At 34.5% G+C, this 25,688-nt stretch overlaps 3 protein-coding genes across 3 annotated transcripts; all 3 read left to right on the top strand.

The window, feature by feature from the left end:
* The first annotated feature begins 1,910 nt into the window (after positions 1–1,910).
* Positions 1,911–10,830, top strand: LOC118028346 (ABC transporter B family member 2). The gene is made up of 12 exons (XM_035031910.2): positions 1,911–2,366; positions 2,670–2,724; positions 2,933–3,108; positions 4,682–4,882; positions 5,007–5,266; positions 5,716–6,256; positions 6,444–6,823; positions 7,388–7,803; positions 8,181–8,422; positions 8,508–8,755; positions 9,335–9,747; positions 10,039–10,830. The coding sequence occupies exons 1-12, from the start codon at positions 2,103–2,105 to the stop codon at positions 10,593–10,595; spliced, it is 3,753 nt and encodes a 1,250-aa protein (XP_034887801.1). The 5' UTR covers positions 1,911–2,102; the 3' UTR covers positions 10,596–10,830.
* A 934-nt stretch (positions 10,831–11,764) lies between these two features.
* LOC118028347 (protein FATTY ACID EXPORT 1, chloroplastic) lies at positions 11,765–14,169 on the top strand. The gene is made up of 6 exons (XM_035031912.2): positions 11,765–11,984; positions 12,055–12,238; positions 12,362–12,529; positions 13,484–13,530; positions 13,627–13,667; positions 13,768–14,169. Exons 1-6 carry the CDS (start codon positions 11,874–11,876, stop codon positions 13,859–13,861), a joined length of 645 nt encoding a protein of 214 aa, XP_034887803.1. The 5' UTR covers positions 11,765–11,873; the 3' UTR covers positions 13,862–14,169.
* Positions 14,170–22,719: 8,550 nt separating this feature from the next.
* Positions 22,720–24,345, top strand: LOC118028348 (transcription factor MYB39). The gene is made up of 3 exons (XM_035031913.2): positions 22,720–23,052; positions 23,141–23,881; positions 24,056–24,345. Exons 1-3 carry the CDS (start codon positions 22,790–22,792, stop codon positions 24,069–24,071), a joined length of 1,020 nt encoding a protein of 339 aa, XP_034887804.1. The 5' UTR covers positions 22,720–22,789; the 3' UTR covers positions 24,072–24,345.
* The last annotated feature ends 1,343 nt before the right edge of the window (positions 24,346–25,688 follow it).

Here is a 25,688-nt window from a genome sequence, read left to right as displayed (position 1 = left end):
GCCCTCAAATGAAAGCCTTTTACACTTGAAATTTGCACAGACTTACATTACATTATATTTAATTTTTATCAAATAAATAGGAATGGTAAAATTCAAACTCATAACCACTTGATTATTAAGGTTATGATATCATGATAAAAAATCAACTCAATCTAATAACTTAAGCTGTTAAATAAAATATTAAAATATAATTTATATTATTTTCTAACATATAGATCAAAGCAATAAATCCTGGACCGTGTTGCTGAAATTTGTCATGACTGGAGTAATATCACAGCCAAGGGAGGAATGCTTACAAAATAGGTTTTTTATACGACCAAAGAATTTGTTCAAATTGTCACATTAGATGTAGCTTGATCATGAAATATTACTTGGTGTGGCGGACAATCGATCATTCGCAGGAAATTGAAGCATCTACATGCTATCGCGTGAAAAAAAGACAGCCTTCAATTATTAGTTAAAAGGACGACGTCGTTTTCTGTCCCTTTTCCGAGTCACCTGGGTTTTTGTCTCTTTGCATTTCAAGTTCTTTGGCACATCTGCGCGCAAACTGCAAGCCAAAGAAATTGTTGTAAGTTTTTGATATGTAGGGACCAAATCTAACTGATCGATCACTATGAATTGTTGAGCTAGCGCCACCCTTCTGCAGACAATCCTAGTCATTTTTTTTTATTTTATTTTTGTTAATTCTTCCTATCAGATTTGATTACATGGTAGAGATTGAATTAAAGGAATTCAGTTTGGTTTATAGAAGCTATCTATATAATATAGACACACACAAAAATTGTATCTTGTGGACAGATTTTCGACAGCACCCTGCGACAAGTCGCTTGTCACTTCTATGAATTGTCACTACTTAGTTAAAAAAAATAAAATAAAAATGGACAACACATTTTTGGCTCCTAAAAAATAAAAATCACGCGAGGCTCTCGGTGTTTTTTTAAGGCTAGGTGTGTGGGGATGGCATTAACACCTGACTTCTTTTTTATTATTATTTCTAACAGAGTTTTAATTAAATTCTTAACTAATGCCCTCCCTATTTTTATGTATTTTTTATTTTGTATTACTTTTTTATATTTAAATCTAAATTAATACCCTCTTTCTGATATTTTAAACTTTTTTGTTCATCTTTTTGAAATAGTAGTTATTTTCTTTATAATTATTTTGTATTTTTATAATATTTCAAAGAGATTATTTTAATTTATCTTTTAAATTTGATATAAAAAATATATTTGCATGATGTATGTATCTATAAAAATAAAAAAAAATAAAAATAATTTATTCTTGTAAGAAAAAACAACCTCTAAGATAAAAAAGTAAAAACATATAAATTAAAAAAAGAAAAAACTGGAGTTAAATATTTTTATATTCATTTATCATTTTTTTTAGAAGAAAAATTAGTTTTTCATTTAAGTATTTAATTAGCATTAACAAAATTTTCATAGTTTATCTATTTATATATTTTTTAAATTATTTTATTAAATATAAATAATATAATTAACAAAAAATAAAATACAATAAAAAACATTCGAACATGAACATAGTACATTAAAAATATACTTAAAAATTCTACCAGAAGCGTAGAAAACGTCCTTGATAAAAAATAATCATGATATTTTATATACACACACACTACTATCAATTATTTTTATTGTATTGAAAATTCTATTATTAGCGAAGCACAGGTGATAAAAGTAGTTTGAGATAAATAATATGTTTAGCTAATTCCTCGAAATAATTAATCTCCAGAATCTTTAAGGACAGACTGTCTTCTCTGCGGTATTGTGGTGCACATCATATCTACAACAGTCGTTCAGAGAAGAGTGGCCGTCCTCATTCCCCAGTATATAGTCAACCTTCCTTGTTAAACTTGCGCTAATAAATGAGCCATCTAACTTCTCACACTATCACCTCCCTTCATTATTAGTCTCCTTCACATCCACAGATTTAATCTACACCTCTAAGCCAAAACTGCACTTAATGTAACACCTAATTTATCAGGAACAGACTCTCCTTATATATATATATATATATATATATATATATATATAGACACATACAGAAACCATCATTACTCATCTTTTCTTTCGTTTCAGCCCAAAATGAGTTCACTTTCAGGCAACATTGAAGACACTGATGATGTGGAAAAGAAGAAGGAAGAGAAAAAGAAGCAACGCAAAGTTCCATTCTGGAAACTATTTGCTTTTGCTGATTTTTACGACTATGTGTTAATGGGGTTGGGATCTCTTGGAGCTTGTGTTCATGGAGCTTCGGTCCCTGTCTTCTTCATTTTCTTTGGGAAGTTGATAAATATCATTGGATTGGCTTATCTCTTTCCCAAAGAAGCTTCTCATAGAGTAGCCAAGGTTAGCTAAAAATTGTCCATTTTAATGCATGTAAACACGCATCGATTTCCTGGCGCCTCCCATCCTCTTCCTCTCCTTCTCTTGGTTCCTAATTTCTTCCTGAAACACACTTTACTCATTGCACGTATGCTCTTCTTGTTCATGTTTCAAACGAAGGCTGCCTTTGGGTTTTCCTCAAATTAATTATATGATGGTGTGTTCAGATATTCTAAAATATGATTTCTGACATCGATTAATTAATTACTAATATTTTAACTTCTGGTTTATACGTACTTATTTTTTTATCTATTTATTTTCCTGCAGTACTCGTTGGATTTTGTATATCTCAGTGTGGTTATATTATTCGCATCGTGGATAGGTAATCACAAGTTTTTTAGTTTCTTTGATTAATCATTTGTTGCATGTGATGGTATAAAACAATGTGTGATTAATTCGTCTGTCAATTCCTCTAATCCTTTTCATCTCAGTGACTGTAATTTGTGAAGGTGGTTAGTTAAAATCTTAAAGTTCTTAATATTCTATCAAGGTAATTATAACTTTGATTATGTATATATCAATATGAATAGAGGTGGCATGTTGGATGCATACTGGAGAAAGACAGGCAGCGAAGATGAGAATGGCCTATCTAAAATCAATGTTAAGTCAAGATATAAGTTTATTCGATACTGAAGCATCAACCGGAGAGGTCATAGCTGCCATTACAAGTGATATAATTGTTGTGCAAGATGCTATTTCTGAAAAGGTATTTTTTTTTCTTTCTAACTTGGCTCTTAGCCATTCTAAGAATTCTCAGTCTTCTCACCTAACTTTCTTTATTTTTTTCTTCGATCTGTTTGTAAAGGGTGTGTTATGGTGATTTAATTTGACCATGCTTGATCACGACTTCACTAGTATTTGTTAAAAATAGTTTTTTTTTTTTTTTCAATTCTTTTTGCAGTTGTCAATAAGTTCTGCCACCACGGTCGTTGAAACCCATAACTTTTTTGGTTTCCTATCCTTGTATATATATCTTCCTAGGTTTTCTTTTTGCGGGGATCATGTGAATTGTGAAATGGTCTATATCTTGCATGCAAGGACAATCTTATCTCCTTGTCCTGAATTTCCTCGGCGACGTGGAAGTTTAAAATTTAAGAGATTTTGTTTTGCCTTCCTTTTAATCACCCCCACAAGTTCATTTGGATGGGTTTCCGTGGCTCAGATGAAAAGGGATTTTGCAAATGATGTCTCTATATAGCAAACTAATTTTGACAAAAAAAAGAGAAGAAAAATATACATGTAAACGACAAGGTTTTTACAAGACAGCTAGCAATATCCATTCTTGAGAAAGAAGAAGAAGAAAATCCACTGTCGACACAAAAAATAATAATAGAATTTACTAAGGATGAGTTTAATAACTGGGATTCAACTGTTAAAGTGTCAAAATGGCGGGGCAATAGAATCGGTCCGTAATCTCCTGTGATCTGATTTCCAAGTTTGGTCCCGGCATGGTTTTTAGTATTTGTCTCAGAACCGGAGTTATAAATATAATGCCCAGTAGTTGCATTTATTAATTTCTTGTGATGTGAAGAAGAAGAGAGAATAAATTTAGACAAATGGCATTTATAAGCCGGTTGGTTGTTGGATGTGTTTGGTCTTGGCTTTTACCTGGCTCTTTCCCATCTAGATCTGTAGTCCTGTCAAGTAAGAGATGGAAAAATTAAAGCGCAGCAGTGTGTGTTCATATCAGGACATGGAGTAGAAACTTCGTCATAAACTCTCTTAGACGCTCAAATTTTAGAATTTGACAATCATACATATTTAAATCAACAAGGAAATGGATTTAGATTTTAAACAACAAAATCAATTGAAGGCTTGAAACTAAATCTTCATCTTTTGTTTTTCCATAGGAGGCCTAATTGACCATGGTTTACTCAATCAGGCACACCCCCTTCCGAGCCCCTCAATTCTCATCTCTACCCTCTCAGGGTTCGAGACCTCCTCGTGTAAATTAGAGGTTGTGCTTTTAGGGATGGAACTAGCTTGAAGAGGTGCTAAAAAACCAATAATAACTGAAGTTTGAACCATTGCAGAATGCACAAACCACATGATCCACAAGAGTAATTTTGATGGGAATTCCATATTTTGAAAGTTGACTTTCATTGTTTGCTGGCTAATTTTCAAGAGAACGTGATTTTGTTGTCCCTGTCTCTCATAGTGAACTGCTTTAATGCCTCTGAGTGTATTCTACACAGATTATGCTGGCGTGCGAAACAAATTAGTAGGTAATTCTCCTTCGTTTTTTTTTTTTTTAATTTGAATTGTGGTGAATGATGCAGGTTGGGAACTTCATGCACTATATAAGCCGATTTCTCGGTGGATTTATAATCGGGTTTGTTAGGATATGGCAAATCAGTCTGGTGACGCTGTCTATAGTCCCTTTAATTGCACTTGCTGGTGGTATCTATGCTTATGTATCAATCGGCCTTATTGCTAAAGTTCGTAAATCTTATGTCAAAGCAAGCCAAGTCGCTGAGGAGGTATCTCTTGTCATGCTAAGCCAAACAACGTTAACAAACTGATTTAAAATTAAGCCATCTGCATCGAACTCGACTGACAAAATACTAAGTCATCATCTTCTCATTGTTTATGATATTGATTCAGGTGATTGGAAATGTTAGAACAGTACAAGCATTTACAGGGGAAGAGAAAGCAGTGAGGTCATATATAGAAGCTCTCAGGAAAACGTACAAGTATGGGAGGAAAGCAGGCCTGGCCAAGGGTCTTGGATTAGGAACCTTGCATTGTGTCCTTTTCCTATCATGGGCTTTGCTTGTATGGTACACTAGCATAGTTGTCCACAAGAATATTGCTAATGGCGGCGAATCTTTCACCACTATGCTCAATGTTGTTATTTCTGGCCTGTAAGAATTCTTTCTGATCTATCTTTGTGGCTTTCTATCATATTTCAGAGAAATCGAATCATTATAATATGTTTATTTTTGCTGTTGTGGATTAACATCATAATTAATATTCCATGAAGACCTCGAACCTCTTCACTGATGCAGATTCTTGAAGAAAACAAATTTCTTTCTAGTGTGGTTGACATGACATTTAGCCATCACATTTTTTTTGTATGACCTTTGCCATTTTTAATGGGATTAAATAGGGTTTTTCTCCAGGGGAATGCCCTTACTTTTTTTTTGTTTTTATGTCTAAGAGAATTGATTTGAACACTGCAGAAATTGTAATAGCAACTGGAGATGATAGAAAACAAAGTAGTTCTTGAACATTTTTGCCCCGTCTATCCTTATCCTTGTCCAGCCAAAATCGTGATTGAGGACACTAATTACTCAGGCTCATTTCTTTTCAGGTCACTAGGAATGGCTGCACCAGATATTTCTTCATTTCTCCACGCCACAGCAGCAGCCTACCCTATTTTTGAGATGATAGAGAAGAACACGATGAGTAAAATCAGCTCAGAATCTGGTCGGAAGGTAGATAGAGTTGCTGGCCACATTGAATTCAAAGATGTGTGTTTTCGGTACCCTTCTCGTCCTGATGTAACAATCTTCGATAAATTCTGCTTAGATATCCCTTCTGGGAAGATTGTAGCCCTTGTCGGAGGAAGTGGGTCTGGAAAGAGCACGGTAATATCTTTGATCGAAAGATTCTATGATCCTTTGTTTGGAAAGATACTGTTAGACGGGAATGATATTCGGGACCTTGACCTCAAGTGGCTTAGGCAACAAATTGGGCTAGTTAACCAGGAGCCTGCTCTTTTTGCAACAAGCATCAGAGAGAACATTCTCTATGGGAAAGATGATGCCACCCTTGAGGAAATTACACGTGCTGCTAAACTTTCAGGAGCCATGTCTTTTATCAATAACCTCCCAGATAAATTTGAAACACAGGTACTATTTCAACAATTTACTCTCTTAACAATTCACATCAATTGCGGTACACAAGAAACAAATTGCTTGTTGAAGTCCAGGACATTCTAGGGAACTTTTTGAAAATCGCTTCAATCACAAACTATATATAAGAAATAGGATTTGAGGAATGATTTTCACGTGGAGAAATATTAATATGTACCTCCAGGTTGGGGAAAGAGGAATTCAATTATCAGGCGGGCAAAAGCAAAGGATTGCATTATCACGTGCTATCGTGAAAAATCCATCCATTCTCTTGCTAGATGAAGCTACAAGTGCACTGGATACTGAATCTGAGAAAAGCGTGCAAGAGGCTATTGATCGTGCCATTGTTGGACGAACCACTGTAGCTGTGGCTCATCGGCTTTCTACAATCAGGAATGCAGATGTCATTGCTGTGGTTCAGGAAGGGAAGATAGTAGAAATCGGGAGCCATGGGGAGCTCATTTCAAACCCTCAAAGTACCTATGCTTCCCTCGTCCATCTCCAGGAGGCAGCTTCCTTGCAGCGCTATCCCTCACATGGTCCTACCTTAGGACGACCACTCAGGTATTTGTTTATGTTCTGAAAATATTTCATTAAAGATGAAATTCTAAAACTGTTTAATTTAAGTCTATTTATTTTGTGATGAATATTTATGCATCATCAAGCAACAACTTAGAAAGTGGTTCCAATAATTAAGTTGCACAAACTGACTTTTTAAAGTGCTATTCTTTTTTGGGGTGGATTGAAAGGAAAATTTATGCTGACTAAAATGTTAATGAGGATACAAGTAATTAAACCATGCCCCTTTGAAATTTTAAGTTGTTGCTGAGAAATGACAACCATTTCACTATGGGTAAGTGAAAAGTCTTTACCAGTTTAATACTTCAAACAGGCTGCTAAAGTTTTCGATAGTATCTGACCCAAAATTACTTGTTTCTGCCAAACGAGACTTGGTGGTGGAAACCATGAGTTACTGAAGTGGTATATTGTATTGAAAATGATTGCGCTGTTTCTGTGATAGCACAGAGGGAGCTTAAAATAGAATATGTGCACGAAGTATCCTGATTTTATCTATGTCATTTGTTAAGAAGCTGTATTTAGTAACTTTTCTCTTGATTACTTTAATAGCATGAAGTATTCTCGAGAATTATCCCACACAAGATCAAGCTTTGGAACAAGTTTTCATTCTGACAAGGATTCAGTTAGCTGGGTTGGTGGTGATGCTTTGGAGTCCATGAGGACAAAGAATGTTTCACTGAAAAGATTGTATTCAATGGTCGGCCCTGACTGGATTTATGGTGTACTCGGAACCATGAGTGCATTTATTGCCGGATCCGCAATGCCACTTTTTGCTCTTGGAGTCTCTCAAGCTCTTGTAGCCTACTACATGGACTGGGACACAACTCGCCATGAAGTCAAGAAGATTTCAATCCTGTTTTGTTGTGGTGCAGCAATTAGTGTTATCGTCTATTCCATTGAACATCTCTCTTTTGGAATCATGGGAGAGCGACTCACTCTTCGTGTCAGAGAAATGATGTTCTCTGGTAAATACTTGATCTTATTTTCACCAGTTTTTCCTCACTGATAGCTTTCATTACATCATGTGAAGAAAACCTTATTTTTACATGTATCTTTTCCCATAATTTATTTTCTTAGCTAATATTTGGAGAGCAGCTGCTCTAATAAATGCATAAAAAACTCAGAAAGTGTTCGAGAGAGGGCAGTTAGAATGAACATTGTTTGAGAGAGTTTGCTTTTTCTTGCATTAATCAATGTTTTCATCACAAACGTGATGCATCAGTGACTCACTGTTGTGTTCCATGCACTGGTAAAATATAGCACATGAAATGCTGAAGCGCTAACTAGTTTAGATTTTGAACTCTTGTACTCATTTTGACTGTTCTGCTGGCTCTGATTACAGCCATTTTGAAGAACGAGATTGGATGGTTTGATGATTTGAACAATTCAAGTTCCATGCTCACATCACGTCTAGAGAGTGATGCAACTTTGTTACGAACTATAGTTGTTGATCGCTCAACCATTCTCTTGCAAAATGTTGGTTTGGTTGTCACCTCATTTATCATCGCCTTTACATTGAACTGGAGGATCACACTTGTTGTCATAGCCACATATCCACTGATCATTAGTGGTCACATAAGCGAGGTTTCCCTGCTTTTCTGTACTTGTCTAGAGACGCCAACTTTCTATTCAAAATCTAAGAATATTTTTTTTCCCTATCTATGTTCAGAAACTCTTTATGAAAGGCTATGGTGGCAACTTGAGTAAAGCATATCTAAAGGCTAACATGCTAGCTGGCGAGGCTGTGAGTAACATCCGCACTGTTGCTGCATTCTGTGCCGAAGAAAAGATACTTGACCTTTATGCCCGTGAGCTTGTGGAACCTTCCAAGAACTCGTTCACTCGTGGTCAGATCGCCGGCATATTCTATGGCATATGCCAGTTCTTCATTTTCTCATCTTATGGGCTTGCTTTATGGTATGTTGTTTTATCTTCATCATTTGAACCTTTATTCTTTTAAAATGCAGGTCATCAGATAGTGAATGACCAAATGGAATCAGAAATGTTTGATGTTCTTCTTTAAGAAAGGAAAAAAAATCAAAATCCCATTTATAAACACATCCGCTCTTTCCAGGGAGCAGGACAAAATTTGTTTTTCTAATTATATTGAAATTTATATCCAAGTCGAGTTCTATTCAATTTGTTCTACATCACATACAAATCATGAATTACGGACCAATTTGGTGAACAAAGCACGGACGTTCTTCTGTCTTGTTCATATAAAATGTATTTCTATGCATTGCAACTACAACATGCATATCTATATATATCTCAACTATAACGAGCAGCTAGGTACTAGCAACTCTATGCAAGAGTCAAACTTTAGAAAGTCCATTTAAGGAAAGTGTTAATGGCAGAGGCATGTGGTGAAGACAGATTAACTTAAAGGTCTTCATTTTGGTACTTTGAACCAGGAAAATGATGTTACTCTAAAGCGGCTATTGCCTCGATGTTTGAAGCAAATTGCAATGCCTGTTGTTGTTTAATGTTTTGCAGGTATGGTTCTGTTCTGATGGAGAAGGAGCTTGCTGGCTTTAAATCTATCATGAAGTCATTTATGGTTTTGATTGTAACTGCATTAGCCATGGGTGAAACTCTAGCATTGGCGCCAGATCTTCTGAAAGGGAACCATATGGCAGCATCTGTCTTTGAGATACTGGATCGCAAGACACAGGTAATGGGGGATGTAGGAGAAGAGTTGAAAAATGTGGAGGTTACAATAGAGTTAAGAGGTGTCCAATTTAGCTATCCTTCAAGACTTGATGCATTGATTTTCAAAGACTTTGATCTAAGAGTGCGTTCAGGCAAGAGTATGGCTTTAGTGGGACAAAGTGGTTCCGGTAAAAGCTCTGTCCTTTCTCTGATACTTCGTTTCTACGATCCAACAGCAGGAAAAGTGATGATTGATGGTGAGTTTCTTTGGACTCCACTTGCTATAACTGTGATTAAAATTTTTCCAAACGGCCTTTTTTTTTTAAAATTCTTTCAATGGGTTAAAACTGCCACCAGTATTCACAATTTTGGTTTAAGTTCTTCTTGCAAGATCTTTTCCTAGCTAATAAATCATTTCTATAATTGACATCTTGTACCAAACACCAGTCCTCCACATTTTTCCATATGCTGCTGCCTTCCGGTTAATTGTCTACACACAATTTCTTAAAGCTGTCTGTCTGATTGACATCTTGTCGGAATTCCCACAGGCATAGATATCAAGAAACTCAAGGTGAAATCTCTTCGAAAGCACATAGGCCTGGTCCAACAAGAGCCAGCTCTCTTTGCCGCATCAATCTATGAAAACATTTTATATGGAAAAGAAGGAGCCTCCGAAGCAGAAGTAATTGAAGCGGCTAAGCTTGCTAATGCTCATAGTTTCATTAGCTCCCTTCCTGAGGGTTACTCAACCAAAGTTGGTGAACGAGGGGTGCAATTATCAGGTGGCCAAAAGCAAAGAGTGGCCATTGCCCGAGCCGTCCTAAAAAATCCAGAAATCTTGCTACTTGATGAAGCCACCAGTGCTCTAGATGTGGAGTCCGAGCGTATTGTGCAGCAAGCTCTGGACAGATTGATGAGGAACCGAACAACAGTGATCGTGGCACATAGGTTATCGACTATAAAGAATGCGGATCAAATATCGGTTATACAAGAAGGAAAAATACTAGAGCAAGGGACTCATTCTAGTCTTATTGAAAACAAAGACGGAGCATATTTCAAACTGGTTCGTCTTCAGCAACAAGAAGGAGATGAACAGAATCATTAACAATTGACAACAAGAACACGGATCACTACGACCATCTCTACAGGAGCTTTCTTCTCTGCTAAATGATGTGCGGTCTTTCTTTTTCTCCTTCCGGGCCATCAGGATATGTATTTTTGGGTTTTATGTATTGATCATTTTTTTTCCTATGTGAAAATAGCAGTATATAATAATCACACATGTAAGAGAATGCTGTATACTAGAAAATGGTATTCCCCATTTATTTTTTTTAATCATCTTTCCTCTGTTCTTTTTTCTGAGAAAGCGGGTGAGAAGAAACAAGAAATCTACTTGAATTTTTCAAGTCATTAACTTTAATAATTGGAAAATGTAGAGATGATGAGACCAAGTTGTATGTAAGAATTCAGGTTCTTGCTCCCAGATAACCAGGTGGAGCTTTCATTATTATTATTATTATTGTCTGTTCCTTTTTGCAGTAGTGGAGTGAGTGGCGCTATTGTGCGACCATTTTCAACACTACATTCGGGCCATAATGAAGAGGTTCATTTAGGAGAATTAAAAAGCAACGAGTAAATTTTTTTTAACTTAATTTGTAACTCAATACTTTTACCCTTTTTTTTTTAATATGTACTTATATTATGTTATTATTCATTTTGTTTCTCACATTACTTCCTTTAAACTCTACAAAAATTAATCCTATGAACTACATAAAAAAAAAACATCCTAAGCATATCTCTGTCATCGACTAGCAATGTTTTCTTTTTTCTACTAATAACTGGTGATAAAGTTTTAAAAATCCAAATAGCTAACCTTCAAGCTAGATAGTTAATTAATCAATTGATTCTAATAATTTTATTTATTTTTATTAATTAAGATGATTAATAATTTATATTTGATACTTGGTAGATAAAGATAATTTATGGTTAATACTTTTAAAAGGTTTTTTTTAGTGGAGATAAAGACTCTTCAATACCTACATAAACATTTTTTTTTTAAAAGAAAAGATACAATAATCTGACATGATTATAAGATTTAAAGCATTTAAAATATACTCTAAATTTTTAATATTTTTTTATATTTTTTTTAAAAAAAAAAAAAAAAAAAACTAATATTGATCCGTATGAAAGCTTATCAAATAAAGGAACCGGGTTTACGAGTGAACTCTAGTCGGAATCAAAGGTCCAAACGGTCTAAAACCCAACCGAAAGTCTTAACACTTTGGTCAAAGAAAACAAAGGTGGGGGCGGAGACCACCTTCTATTTACAGCTTCAAACATCTCAATTTCCTCTTCATCTCATCAGTCTAACATCAATCCCACCATGGCAACAACAGCAATATGTCAGCTTTCATGTTTCTCTTCTCTCAACCGCAGATTAAATCATCTACACCGTCGATCCATTCTCTCTCTTCCGCAGTCTCCTCGCTACAAGGTACCGAAAAAAACCCAATCTTTTTTACTTTCTTTTGATCCAATAAACTGATAGATTTTCATAATTACAGTCATGGATGGTTGTGAGTAACGAAGGACATAATAATGGAGCACACTCTTTGACTTCAAATATCAACACAAGTAGTACCGATCATAACTATACAGCTCCCGAGGAAGATAAGGGAATTAGTGATCCAGTAAAGGGAGTATATGGGTCAGCGAAAATTCATGACTTTTGTTTTGGGATTCCTTTTGGTGAGTTTTTGTTTTTACTTTCTTTTTTCCATTTGGGATTTGAAAATTTTGAATTTTAAGTGTTTGGTTTGTTTTTGGGAAGATACTGATGCAGCTTTTGGCAAATGTGTTTTTTTTTTCTAGGTGGGATTGTTTTAAGTGGGGGGCTCATTGGTTTTGTGCTCTCAAAAAATGCTGTATCTTTAGGTACTGGTGTGCTGTATGGAGGTGCTTTGCTAGCACTCAGTACCTTCAGTTTGAAGATTTGGAGGCAAGGGAAATCAAGCTTTCCATTTGTACTTGGACAAGCTGGTAATTGATGCATACACTTTACAATATTATCATGCTGTTTCTTTGAATTTCTGCAGTGGGTTGTTTTTAGTTTCAGCTAGCTGGCCTTTTTATTGAAGCAAAAATTTTAGTAGGAGAAAACATATATAGAAGCTTAAAGCTAGAAACTAGTGGCTTGTACCTGATTGGTTTTTTTATCTCATGCTGCTCCTTTTGATTTCTTAGAGTATTTGAGAACTTTCAAATGCACAGGAATTCATGCCAATAGAATAAAAGGAAGCTCAAAAAAATCCTTAGATGGTTGCTCTGGCCCTTGCTAGAGGGCATTAACATGCATTTGTGGGAGACTCTGTTCACTTAATGAAGATAGTATTTGGTTTATAGCCACTATAGGATTGGTGTTGCTCTGGCCCTTGCTAGAGGGCATTAACATGCATTTGTGGGAGACTGTGTTCACTTAATGAAGATAGTATTTGGTTTATAGCCATTATAGGATTGGTGGAGATTTTGAACTCATATCTTGCGTGATGAATAAATTAGCAGTACAACTTAGAATACAGGGCTGCTTTTTAGGCCAATCCATTTGATGATCAACCAAATTAGGTGATGAATTTCATGCCTAGGCTTGGCGAGGAAGCAAGTTTGCATCACAAATGAATGATGCTTTGATAGGATTGAATTCAACTATTCCTCAATATGTTTACCCCCCCCCCCCCTCCCCCCCATGTTCTTCAACTCTTATCCTGCCATCAATGTTTAGTAAAAGACAAATGGTGATGATCTAAAAAACTTCAGTTTGCAGCTCATTAGCACCTTAGGAAGGTCAATAAGCTCACCCTGCAAACAAATGTGAATTGTGAAACCTTAGTGGTGTTAACCACCTGAAGGTCCTAAAAGTTGATAAATTTATTGCCTTATTGGATTTTACAGAAGATTAAGAGGTTTATCGTATTTTGTTTCTTTCTATCTTTGCAGTACTCGCAGCAGCCCTTTGCTGGAACAACTTCCGGGCTTACTCATTGGTTAGTAGCCAAATCAGTATTAAGTTCTCGTGATTGATTAGTTTTTTTCTTCTTCCCTTTTTTTCTTTTCTAACTTAATTATTTTGTGAGATGCAGACAAAGAAGCTAATTCCAACAGGATTTTTTGCCGTCATTAGGTACTTCATAATTGGTTACTAAACCGTTTTATTTATTAAATTATCAGGTCTCCTTTTTGACACTTCAAACTTATGCATTTCCCCCCTTTATTTATTACAGTGCTGCAATGCTGTGCTTTTATTCATATGTAATGATATCTGGAGGAAACCCACCACCAAAGAAGTTGCAGTCATCTGCTAGTGTCAGTTCATAACAAAAAACTGAAAAGATCAGGAAAGGGTGAGGGATAGTTTTATATAAAAGGGCCATTTATTTAATGTGTACTACAAGTTGATCTAGCATGCATTTTCTCGTACAAGGCAGTGCTGCTTAGGTCACAAGTCTGCGGGTAACAATTTCTTAAGAGCAATAATGTTTCATTTGACAGAATAAGTTAGTCAGTTTATGATTGTTGGAATGGGACTCCAAATTATGTTGTAAAAAGATGAGATTTTATCACCTTGCTATGCATTTCCATATTTCAAGATGCCCAAATTCTGGAGTATCTGGGTTTGCCTATTATTTTTTCCATCTATGATCAAGCTAACAACTTAGATGAGGATGTAAATGAACACAAAGAACTAATTCCGCAGTGCTTTTTCTGTTGCAGTTGGTCCTGCTCATATGATTTCTTATAATTCATATCCATGCACCTGAGTCTTGTTGTTCTCCATTTTCCATGATTTTTCTCCACTTGATACATTCTTTTGCACCTAATTGGAAGTGAATGCATAAGCACTATTCAATTCTCTGTAGGAGAGCTAAGGATTTCTGAATTGATGCGAAGTAAGTGTTTTGGTCATGTTACAAGTGCGCAAATGCATGACTTTATGGTACTTGAACCTGGTGCATAGATTGTATCATTGTAGTGCTGATTTTACTTGTCTTTTTTTTTCTTCCTGGTTATTCTGTCACTTTTTAGTTCAATCATTTTCTGAAATTTTGGTGTGCAGTGAAAGTTGACACTCTAGTCACTTGCATGATCAATATTATCTCTTTTGTTTGTGCCATTTCATGGGTCTATTGATATTGGCAAATCTTTCGGTGCTAGAATGGTTTCGATGGGTTACATGAGATTGTTGATAATACTTGGGATGGAAAAGTAGATGGAGCGAGTATATTATAGGGCGGTGGGCTTGAAATTCCTTTTCCTTTTATATTCATCACCCAGACCCACCCTGCTTGTTCTTCGATTTTTTTGATAAACGGGAGCAGACTGCTTGATGCCATTGTTCTACTGTTTCTCTTATATTGCTTTGATTCTCATGGTACAGAGAAAAGGGAATACCAACGGATTTTTATTGCTAGTAACTTGTATAATTGTTGGGTGTGGATAGCATGATTGTTACTGACAGTGTTGATGATCCATCGGGGTATGGATTGCCTAATATTTACGTTCATGCTTCAAAAGGCGGTTTGGAAAGGCAAAATAGTGGAAGCCATTAAAAAAAAATAGAGGCCCTAGTGTGATACCCCATTTTATATTCTGTAGACCTGTAGTTGAGAGGATATTTTTTTTTGTTACAGTGGAAACAAAGAAAAAAAGACTAAACAACTCTAGGGAAGCTAATTCCCATGATATCTGCTAGAAGAAGCTGTTGCAAGCCTTGAGGAGGCCCATCCCAGATCACCAAACCATTGTCGCAGGAAGTTGCAAGCTTTGCCATAAATTAGCCTCTCTAAATGTTGTTGAGAGGATATGGACGCTCCTATTAGGGTTCACTTTCATTTCTCTAAGTCGGTTGTCTGCCATTGATGTGCCTTTTAAACTTGTGTTTTCCTTGGTAAGTGGGGATGATGGGCTCGACACAGTTTAAGTTTAATAAGAGGGCCATGGTTAATGTGCAAGACATGATAGGTAACACTTGTACACAAAAACTAGCATACTAGTATTGGCACGCATATAATTGGGAGCTTAAACAATGGACTCGTATATCTGTAACCAAAATAAATTCAAGCTTGATGGTAATTGAAACAAAAATTTTAGAGTTCATCTGTGCATGTAATTGGGATGCTTTGAAAGGTTGCAAGGTCTCAAAAGAAAAACTCCAAGAGCTGTGAAGTGGTAGTGTAGAAAATGTTGCATGAAGAGTGCTTCTACGTTTTCGCAGAACTCTACAATCCGGTTGGCTGTCAATGGATCAGTGGAGGCTTTTCCTATCTGCTTTTAGCTTCCTTGACCCCGTAGAATCTTGCTTATTATCACTGTCATCCCTCTTTTGTGCCAAGTGAATGATGAGGTGTTAGTCTTGAATTTGAAATTCTAAAAGCTTTAGTGGAACCACAGCTTTAGGAAATGCACATTATAGAGCTGCCAGTGTTTTTCCCCTCTCTGATAGAAAAGTTGTTGAAGCCCTGGCCAAGAATCACTATTGATCTGATGATGGTTTCTCTGAAAAATCAGGAATAGTAGACGTTTAACCTCCTTGGAGCTGGTGGGCCTCGATTCAAGCCCCTGTTACAACATAATTATGGCTGCCTGTCTATTCATCACATCACCTTTCCGAAGTTAATGAGCATTGGGTTGTACCTTAAAATATAAGCAAAACATGTAGGTGCCGACTGCAAACACAATCCAAATTTGTATTTTATAAAAATTAATTTTTTTTTAATGTTTTTGGATTTTTTGATATGCTAATATCAAAAATATTTTTTTAAAAAATAAACTATATATATTAATTTGAAGTATTTATCAGCTAAAAGCATTTGAAAAAAATTAAATAATATTTTGTTGAGTATTTTAGGGAGAATAAATAACTTGTTCTCAAATGAAGTGCAGGTAAAGAAATAGAATCACTAACAACTTCATAGCTACAAAACAAAGCCAGTCAATAGTTTCTTGTCCCAAAGAATTTTCATATGATTGAAAATTAATACTATTAAAGCTTGGTCCAGTCCTCACGGCCGACACCGATGGATTTTGGCTTGCATAATACAATCACCTGTGCTGTTGTTTTCTTATATTATATGCATGTTAAGTCTCAATTCATTCAAACTTGATGGTTGTAGGAACGAGGCAAGTTGGTATTCAAAAAGTTAAAAGGAGTTGTTTTATTTGGTGTGTGGGTGGTCAACCATGCAATGAACACATTGCTAGAGTTTGTTGGAGAGCTGAATATATAATAGTTGCAGTTGAATAATTCTTTAAGTACGGAACTAAGAACTTCAGAGGATGAGAAAACAATATTAATGAGGATTTGCGAAATTGTGATCATATGATGAGAGCACGAGGATACAGTAGAGTTTTTGAAAATCATAGGAAAGCAGCCCAAACAATTCTTGGAAAATAATACTGCATCATATTGTAACATACTGATATTCAGGTTCAAATTAAAAAAAAAAAAAAATCATTCTATCATCCATAGAAAGAGATTCTAGTTACCTTACAAAATGCCCAGATAGCTATTTTTTTTCTTAGCGCTTTCTATTTTGCTGAATAATGCCCAGATAGCTACGAGATTTCATCATCACTGCTTTGTTTTTGAAAACTTAAGTTACCTTACAAAATAAATAACTAGTGTTTCTTGGGTGATTAGCGAGAAAAGGGTATTTCTTTGGAACTTTGGTAGTTGATTTTATAAACAGATGTGGCCAAGCAAATTGGAACTCTTGCAAAAACTTGCAGGTTTGAATATACATAGATGTGTAAAATGTTGATGATAAAGAAGAATTAGAGCTGCCTTCAAAGTTCAAGAGATTGGTTCAGGGTAAGAATAAGAGTTATTCAGTTTAAGTCTCGTGTTCGAGTATCCAGACTATTGCTTTTTGAAAAGGTGGCATATTATTTACATCAGATGATATATATTATGTGATATGTCAAGGGAGCCAAACTAGCAGTAGTTCCACCAGTTCTAGCACTCAGCCGAGACCTAGAAACCTGCACCATAAGCTCTTTTCTTCAGCCAAGAGGTTGGCTCTATATATGTTTTGGCTCAATCACTTTCACCCATTCTCGCCGTGAGACTAATCACATGGCAGGTCACCTGGCTAAACAAGGAGAGCGTAGAACAAGTGAATTTGTTGCTTGGATTTGAGTCAGCCAGATGTTTTCTGGGTCTTCCTTTGTCTACTTCTGTTTGCTCAGAACTAGACAGTTTGAGCGCAGAACAGGTGATTGGTCTGAAGACCTCTATTGATTTGGAATAGTCGATGATAGATGGTTGTTTAGCTTGGCAGTTCTGTTTTGTGTGGAGGCAAAGCTGCATACTTAGGCTGTTGCTCTGTTCTTGTGGTTTTTTGGCTTCTTCGTCTTCGTTTTGTTTCTTTTGCTAAATCTGTGTGTTTTGCAGATCTGTAAGTCCTGCTTCCCGCCATCTCTTGGCGTTTTTAATACATTTCACTGGTTATCAAAAAGAAGAAGAAGGAAACCTGCAGACCTTAGGCAACTAAGTAGAGGTTAATTAGTTGCCAGCCTTAGCTTTCCTATTGTTTATATACTTCTTCTGAATGTGTTCTGCTCTTGTAGTTGTGTAACTGATACATGTACCACAGCTTTTTGCGTGAGTGTGTAAAGGAAGCAAATACAGAACCCTATAATTTGAACAGTTGTAATCCTCTATTGAACAATTTTATTTTCAATGAAAAAATGTCTGTTTCTTAAATGTAAAAAACTGTTGGATTATTTTAATAATTACTAAAATTAATTTTGTATCGGTTTTGTTCAAGATCCAAGTATATATAGGAACTGGAGAAAGGGTGTTCTGGGCAACTTAGAATGCCTTTTTTTGTCTTCTCTGCCTTTTTTCAGCTTCTTTGTCTCTGGTTTTGCTTCTTTTTTTTTTTTATTCAAGAACTTAGGTTATAATATTTTGTAAAGAGATATTAAGTCTAATTATTCTCTTAATTCGTGGACTTAAAAAAAATGCATCTTTTAAAGTTAAGTTGTTGAAATTTTAGAAGACTATTTATTAGAAAATCATTTATACTAAATGACAAGCATTTTAATCTTGAAAGGACAAAGGGCCAATCCTTACCAATATTTTTCTTTCTTGATTCGTTCAAATATCTTCAACAAGTACATTATATTAGCTCTAGTCTTAGTTTAATATTTTAAGTATAATATGACGTTTTTGATATTTGTTGTTATACATGCTAGAATCTTGTTTGATTTAATAATAATTTTGAATATTTTATTATATGCTTAATATGCATGGAAATTATTTTACAAAGACAACATTTCTAACGTGGAACGGCAAACCATAAATTAAATATGGGCAAGGATTTGACCTCTAAAACTTCCAAACATCATGCACCTGCACTCCTGCTTCGTTCAAATTACCTTGAGGATTTTTGGTCTCCCACTATATAACATCATGATAATGTTTTGAAGTCAGATTTCTTTTTATTTTTTTTATTTTTTTTGTAAGAAGAGTCCAATTATTTGGTACATTATATTTTATTAGGTTAGTTATTTACTCCTGTTACAAGCCATTGACTGTGCAGACAAAAGGATCACCAACCGTTAACTACCAAAGCTAAGGAGTTACTCTACCTAATTAGCCCCCGATAGCAACCTAGCTAGCTTGCTTTTGTCGCATTTTAAGATCATACACTCATGGGATGAATATAGAAAAATTAATTAATACTTAACATAAAAATAAACAACCGTCCCGTAATTAAATTAACTTTTCACTGCAATTTGTATGATTAACATTCTAAAAATTACAAATAATATTGACAACGAATCTATTTTATGAATCTTTTTCATTCAAGAAATTTAATTACGAAAATAATACAAATTACTGATGAGAAGAAAATCACAATATCAATTATTAATAATACATTGCTTCAATTTTGTCTTTGAAATGTGTCTTCCTCATGAGGAACGTTTTTAGCAAAAATCCCAGCCACGTCCCCAAATGTATATACACTCACTCTCTTAGGCCTTCAAGATGTGAGAAATCTCTGGAAGAAGAACGGTGGCGGCATGCTATCAATTAATCAAGTTGATGAACTGAATATTTGTGAATGAATTATATAATAAATATAATGGAATTAAGTTAATAAACAAAAAACAATCCCATCTCCTTGCTTATTCGCTGATTACTTTAAAGATTTGTTTTTTATATATATATATATAAAAGAATCGTCTTCATTTAGAAATGTAAATTATAAAATAAAATTTTATATTATTTTTTAACAATTTTATATAATAAAAGAAATGTTGTGTATCTGGTCAGAGATTTCAAATGGGAAAGGTCTCTGCTGATCGTTGCTCAATCTCAATATTTTAAATTGTCCCGTTAATAACGATGATGATGGCTCCTGTATATAATTTATAAATATTCGAATTGACCTTGTACTAAACACATCCTCGTTTTCAACAACTAGGTTATGAAAGACGTTTCCTAGAAGCTTGTTTTTTTTCCCCTTTTCTTTTCCTACGTTTTGGTGGATATCGAAAGGAAACTACGAGCCAGGTTTTTTTTTTTTTTTTTTTTTTTTTTTCAAGTGTTTACTTCCTTTTCAATTATTTTCGTCTAGCAGTCATTAATTTTTTTCCTCTACTTTGCTTGTCTTCGAGGGCAATGATGCAATAGAGATGGAAAATTGTCAGCACATGTCAGTTTCTCAACATTGTTAATGTCAAAGTCTTTGAGATGATTCAGTATAAAGAAATATTTAAAAGATCTTCAACTTTCCTATTAAAAGAAGTTCATCTTAATTTATTTGTTTTTCCAAACTGTTAACGGAAGAAGTAGAAGAAGAAACATGTTGAGCTTCTAAACAAGTAAAAACCAAGCAATCGTCCTAGGATTTCCCGCAAGTTTAGCATTTATTTTATCCAACTAAGGATATTACTGATCTAAATTAATTATAGGATTAGGAGGGCATCTTTCAAAGCTCACCTGGGCTTTCGAGTCCCGTTTTAATTGATACACATAACTAGCTATATTTTTTCGAGGTGTAAAAACAATGAAGGTGAGAAAAAAAAAACTAAGATGCAAAGTTGAGGTGTAATATACAATAAAAAAAAGTAAACTAAAGATTAAGCTAAATTGGATTAGACTACAAGATTATATATTTGAGTTTTAGAAAACAATAAAATTTACAAAAAGAAATAAATTTCAAAAATTGAGATGATTTAAATGGTGGGTCATTAAGAGTATTTAATTTTGTGGTAATAATTTTTTTAAAGTGTTTTTTATTTGAAAATAATATTTTTTTTAAAATTTATTTTTGATATCAAAACAACAAAATAATCTTAAAATATAAAAAAAATTCATTTTTTAAAAAAAATATTTTTCAAATGGGAGGGACTATATATATATATATATATGAGAGAGAGCCTTGATCAGTGTTTATATAATTAGACATGTCAGCGGATACATTAAATTATTATATATATGACGCTACTACTGTGTTTATAACCTTCCAGAAAATTAAAACCCACTCTTGTTTCTACGTATTGGAATTAAGAAATATGTAGCAAATCGAATCTATGTATTATATAATTTCATTCAACTGATTTGAATGAATCCCTGATATTGGGATTTCTCGATGCTGACCAAAATACCTAATGGCGGCCAAGTGAAAGGCAACGTGCGTGAGGCAGCTTCACAAATTGGATGTCGGCTGTTCAACACCATGCACTCTTCTTCTTCTTCTTCTCTTTATTTGGGTGAAATGATAGCCATGCGTTGGCAGCATTACAGGGGCAGTTGGAGGCTAATTATACTTTTGATATTTCGAGACAGGGGACCTCAACCTTCAATCTATGGATGTAAGAACTGCCAAATATGCTGACCAACACGATGATGCATCAAGATTATTATAAGCAAATTATTAATTAAATACCTCCAGAATCCTGGGTAGCAGCTTTACTGGAATATTAACTGGTTATTAATTTGATGCCCGCAGCCACCCAGTAAACACTTACCATATGAGTAAATTAATAATTTGGATATTATAATGATAAAGCATATATATATATATATATAGAAGAAGATGATTGTATTTCAAAAACTGTGTAAAGAATAGAGAATAAAAAAATAATTGGTTGATAATTTTTTAATATTCATCAAATTTTATTCAAGTTATTAAAATCAGTTTTATATATTATTATTCAGAATCCAATTATTTATATTACTACAAAAAAAAAACTCTAATCTTATTTTAATCATTTGATTTTATAAGAAACTTTTAATTTAGAATATTTAAAGATAAATGAATGAATGATTGAAAGAAAATTAAAAAACTATTTGAATCAGTAGGAAGTTTTGTTTGGACGAGAATTCTAGATTCATCAACTCAATAAGATCGATTTTTTTTTTCTTTTGGTTTGAAGATTTTCCGAGTTTATTATTAGCTGTTAACTTCAACAAAGAGTCAGCATGTTAGGTAAAGGTTTTGCTAAAATAAAAGTAAAATGCAAGGTAAGAAAAATGAAGCATTTTCCACAAAATTAAAATTTTCCCTTGTGCATAGACATTTTATTCCAAGAAGAAATCTCCTAAAATCAATGCTGGAATGCACCCAAAAGTACATCAACATTTCCAGGAAAAACCTTGTGCTTGAGGACTTGCTTTGCCATTTTATGGACAGTCCAAATTATATATAAAGAAAAGCAAAGAAATAATTATATTTTTCAAATTTCAATTTCTTCGTCAACCCAAATGCAAAGGCATCAAGAACAACGATTTTTATAGCTAAAAAAAGAGTACTTAAACTACTAAAGTTTTGTCTCTCTTCAATGATCTTGTCTCTCTAGCATTAGGGACTTAACTGATCACCTAATTATCATAAAAGGATCAATATAAATGGAGGAGAAATTTTATGGGTCCACTTTCTGAAAATTCATATAAATATTTTCACATGACATTTGCAGTACCTAATCTTTGATGATTTTATTACCTTTATAGTTGCTTATCGGTTTCTCCTTGTTGAATAATACCTAGATGTTCATTATGAGATCATATCGACCTCCCCCTATTTTCCTTGATTTTATAAGAATTAATACCATACTAATAAAAAAATGAAAATGACCTTTATCGTTTCAAGCACGTCTCTCATGCATCTATATAGGCACCGGTATGTCTCCTTAAAACAGAAGTCATAGCACCTTAAGTTTCAGACCTTTCAATCCATAACTACTCCAATTAATCTTGTTTTGGTCTTTTTCTATTAAACTTGTCTTGACAGGATGGTTAGATCTCCATGCAGCCACGCCAGTGCCTTGAGGAAAGGGCCGTGGACGCCGGACGAGGATGAGAAGCTAATTGATTATATTAAGAGAAATGGTCATGAAAATTGGAAAGCACTTCCTATGCTTGCAGGGTTGAATAGATGTGGGAAGAGCTGTCGATTGAGGTGGACAAATTATCTGAGGCCTGATATCAAGAGAGGGAAATTCTCTGAGGAAGAAGAACGAGTCATCGTCAACCTCCATTCTGCTCTTGGAAACAAGTACGCAGTTCTTCTTTTTCCTTTTCAGCTAGCATACGTTTTTGTGCTGTCAGTAGTTGTCCTTAATTCGATTTACTTGAACTTGCAGGTGGTCAAGGATTGCTAACCATCTTCCCGGACGCACCGACAATGAAATAAAAAACTTTTGGAATACTCACATAAGAAAGAAGCTTCTTCAAATGGGGATTGACCCAAATACTCACAAGCCAAGGACTGATCCAAGTCATTTTTTGAATCTCTCTCAGTTGCTTGGTGCAGCACAATTTGGCAACATTGCAAGTCCATGGAACAATTTTCTAAAGTTACAGGCAGAAGCCACTCAATTAGCCAATATCCAGTTGTTGCGGAATCTATTACAGATGATGAATACAAAAACACTTACAAATAGTGAGAGCAACAGTCTGTTAGGATCCCAAAATCCTCACCAGTTTAGAGGACTAGTCAAGGGGACAACCATCTCCAATACCAATGAACCTACCCCAGTATCTCAGGATCTTGTTGACCCACCTTTAACTCCTCAAGTTCACAATGACTTCCAAGCTATCTCAAATTTGTGGGCAAGCTGTGAAGGTGGATTCGGCCCTGAAGGTCTCAACATCAACTGCGACACCTTGAGTAGTTCCTATGGTATTCAGACAGAACAAAATCCACTTCCTGAATTGGTTTCAGCCTCATCAACTTCCCCTGTTACTTCCATCGATTACCAAACAGAACGCAAGGGTGACCCATCAAACTACTCCACTGGCACGCCTACCTCCACTATCTTTGAGGCCTGGGAGAAGCTGCTCGATGACGACAACTATAGCTCCTACTGGAATGATATTCTGGAGTAGGTTTATACTTAGTTTTTCGTTGCATTTATTCATTTCGACATCATTCCTTCTTCTTACTGCCATCAGGTTTCCATTGCATTTAAATTTTTCAAAGTTACATCCTTCATTGGCTTTTTATGTTCATCATCACTATTTGCACGAAATTAACGTCTTTTTTCTGTTGTTCGCAGTTTGGCATCGTCATGATCACATAACTCCTAGTGAAACACTCTTTCGACAAGCATCGACACATGCTAGCTCTCTTTTTTTGGATAATCAGTGAGACTACTATATTGAAAAGGCCATAAAATACACGCTAGATCTTGGTGCAGCAAACACAATTCGTTCATTTAAAATCTTATGTAACACGATCAATTTTTCTTGTTTTACGTGTGGAGTCCTTTTGGGAAAGATTGAACTATACTTCTGTACGTACAAATTGGATACAACCACATTTTTCCATATATATGAAACTGCCTATTTTCACCTGTAGCTGCAGTTCCTTTTAGAGAAATATTTTTCCTTAAAAGAATCTGAAGCATGAATATATAATATTTTCATCATAATTCTGCTGTAGCGAACTCTTGTACTAACAGGTTTCTGAACATTAAATGACTGACGTCCCTCAGAAAGATTGAGTGGATGAAACTAACTGATATTTTTCTTTTTACATCTGTGGGGACAAACATCAACGTTATTCTTAAAACCCTAAAAATGGGTCCAAGTGAGATAAGTTTTTGACCTACGCATATATAATTTGCATGCCATGTCAGTCGATAATGTCACTCCCATTTCAAAATTATTTGAGGACATTAATGTTGTTTCTTGTGGTCTTCCTGTGTAAAATCAAATGATTAATTAAATGAGAAAAATCATCATCCTTGCTAATATAAAAGATCTACAACTGGATGGTAGTGTATGTATCGTCTCTAAAAGTCAGGTTTTCGTTGCCTTGTTACTTTTTAGGTGAGATTATTTACGTCCAATACAAGTAATTGACTGTAGCAAAATACAATTACCAACCTAGCCGCCCAAAGTTGAGTTCCATTTTGCTTGAGCAGATGATGAAGCCTGGAGATAATGAATTAGGTAAATTTAGAAATTCGCATTACATAATTGTCACGAAAAAGTTCTAGAATTATTACAGTTTGATTTCTCAATTGCATTAACATCTTTGTCTAACAATTTATGAAAAGATTACCGAGAAGGAAAAGTCCAAAAAAGATGGTATATTTTTTATTTCTTATAAGAAAATCTTATTTGTGGAAAATGGTTTCTCTACTGGAAATTTATTCCTTCCCATTAAGAGAGAAAAAAATAGAATCTTAATAAATGGTAAAGAAAACTGTTAAAAAAAAAAAAAAAAAGATAAAAAGTATAAAACTACTGTAATTAAATTTACAAAAATAAATTGTAAAAAAAGATAAATTGCAGAGAATCGAAGAAAGCTTACAATGAAGTTATGATATAGGATAGACCAAGGAGTTATAATAAAGAAAACTCTGCAATTTCTCATTTTTAAAATTCCTAGTAAAATAACAAGAGAGCAATTTAAAAAAAAAAAAACATAAAAAGAAGGTGATTGTGGTCATGAGGGCAAGACTACCATATAAAAGGTAAACCGAGAACACGACAAAGAAAAATTTTCAATAAAAAAAATACTTAGCAATGAAACAAAAAAAAGAACAATTAAAAAAATTAATGAAAACAAAACTCAAATCAAACCAATATTAGGATAACCCTTTATAAAGAAAAATGGGGGACAAAATGCATGAGAATTAATAAAAAAAAAATATTAAAAGATGAAATTAAAAATAAATCAAT

The sequence above is a fragment of the Populus alba genome, chromosome 15, assembly GCF_005239225.2.
Source record: "Populus alba chromosome 15, ASM523922v2, whole genome shotgun sequence".
NCBI lineage: Eukaryota > Viridiplantae > Streptophyta > Magnoliopsida > Malpighiales > Salicaceae > Populus > Populus alba.
The sequence above is the reverse complement of the archived record's forward strand: the minus strand, read 5'-3'. Positions and strand labels throughout refer to the sequence as shown.

What these genes read in the sequence shown, in the direction of transcription:
- LOC118028346 (XM_035031910.2), top strand. Translation starts at nt 2,103, where the DNA reads ATGAGTTCACTTTCAGGCAACATTGAAGACACTGATGATGTGGAAAAG. An exon ending in AAGATGCTATTTCTGAAAAG is followed by an intron (nt 3,109 to 4,681) that starts GTATTTTTTTTT and finishes TGAATGATGCAG; the next exon opens with GTTGGGAACTTCATGCACTA. An exon ending in CAGATAAATTTGAAACACAG is followed by an intron (nt 6,257 to 6,443) that starts GTACTATTTCAA and finishes ATGTACCTCCAG; the next exon opens with GTTGGGGAAAGAGGAATTCA.
- LOC118028347 (XM_035031912.2), top strand. Translation starts at nt 11,874, where the DNA reads ATGGCAACAACAGCAATATGTCAGCTTTCATGTTTCTCTTCTCTCAAC. An exon ending in ATTTGTACTTGGACAAGCTG is followed by an intron (nt 12,530 to 13,483) that starts GTAATTGATGCA and finishes CTATCTTTGCAG; the next exon opens with TACTCGCAGCAGCCCTTTGC. An exon ending in GGATTTTTTGCCGTCATTAG is followed by an intron (nt 13,668 to 13,767) that starts GTACTTCATAAT and finishes TATTTATTACAG; the next exon opens with TGCTGCAATGCTGTGCTTTT.
- LOC118028348 (XM_035031913.2), top strand. Translation starts at nt 22,790, where the DNA reads ATGGTTAGATCTCCATGCAGCCACGCCAGTGCCTTGAGGAAAGGGCCG. An exon ending in CATTCTGCTCTTGGAAACAA is followed by an intron (nt 23,053 to 23,140) that starts GTACGCAGTTCT and finishes TTGAACTTGCAG; the next exon opens with GTGGTCAAGGATTGCTAACC.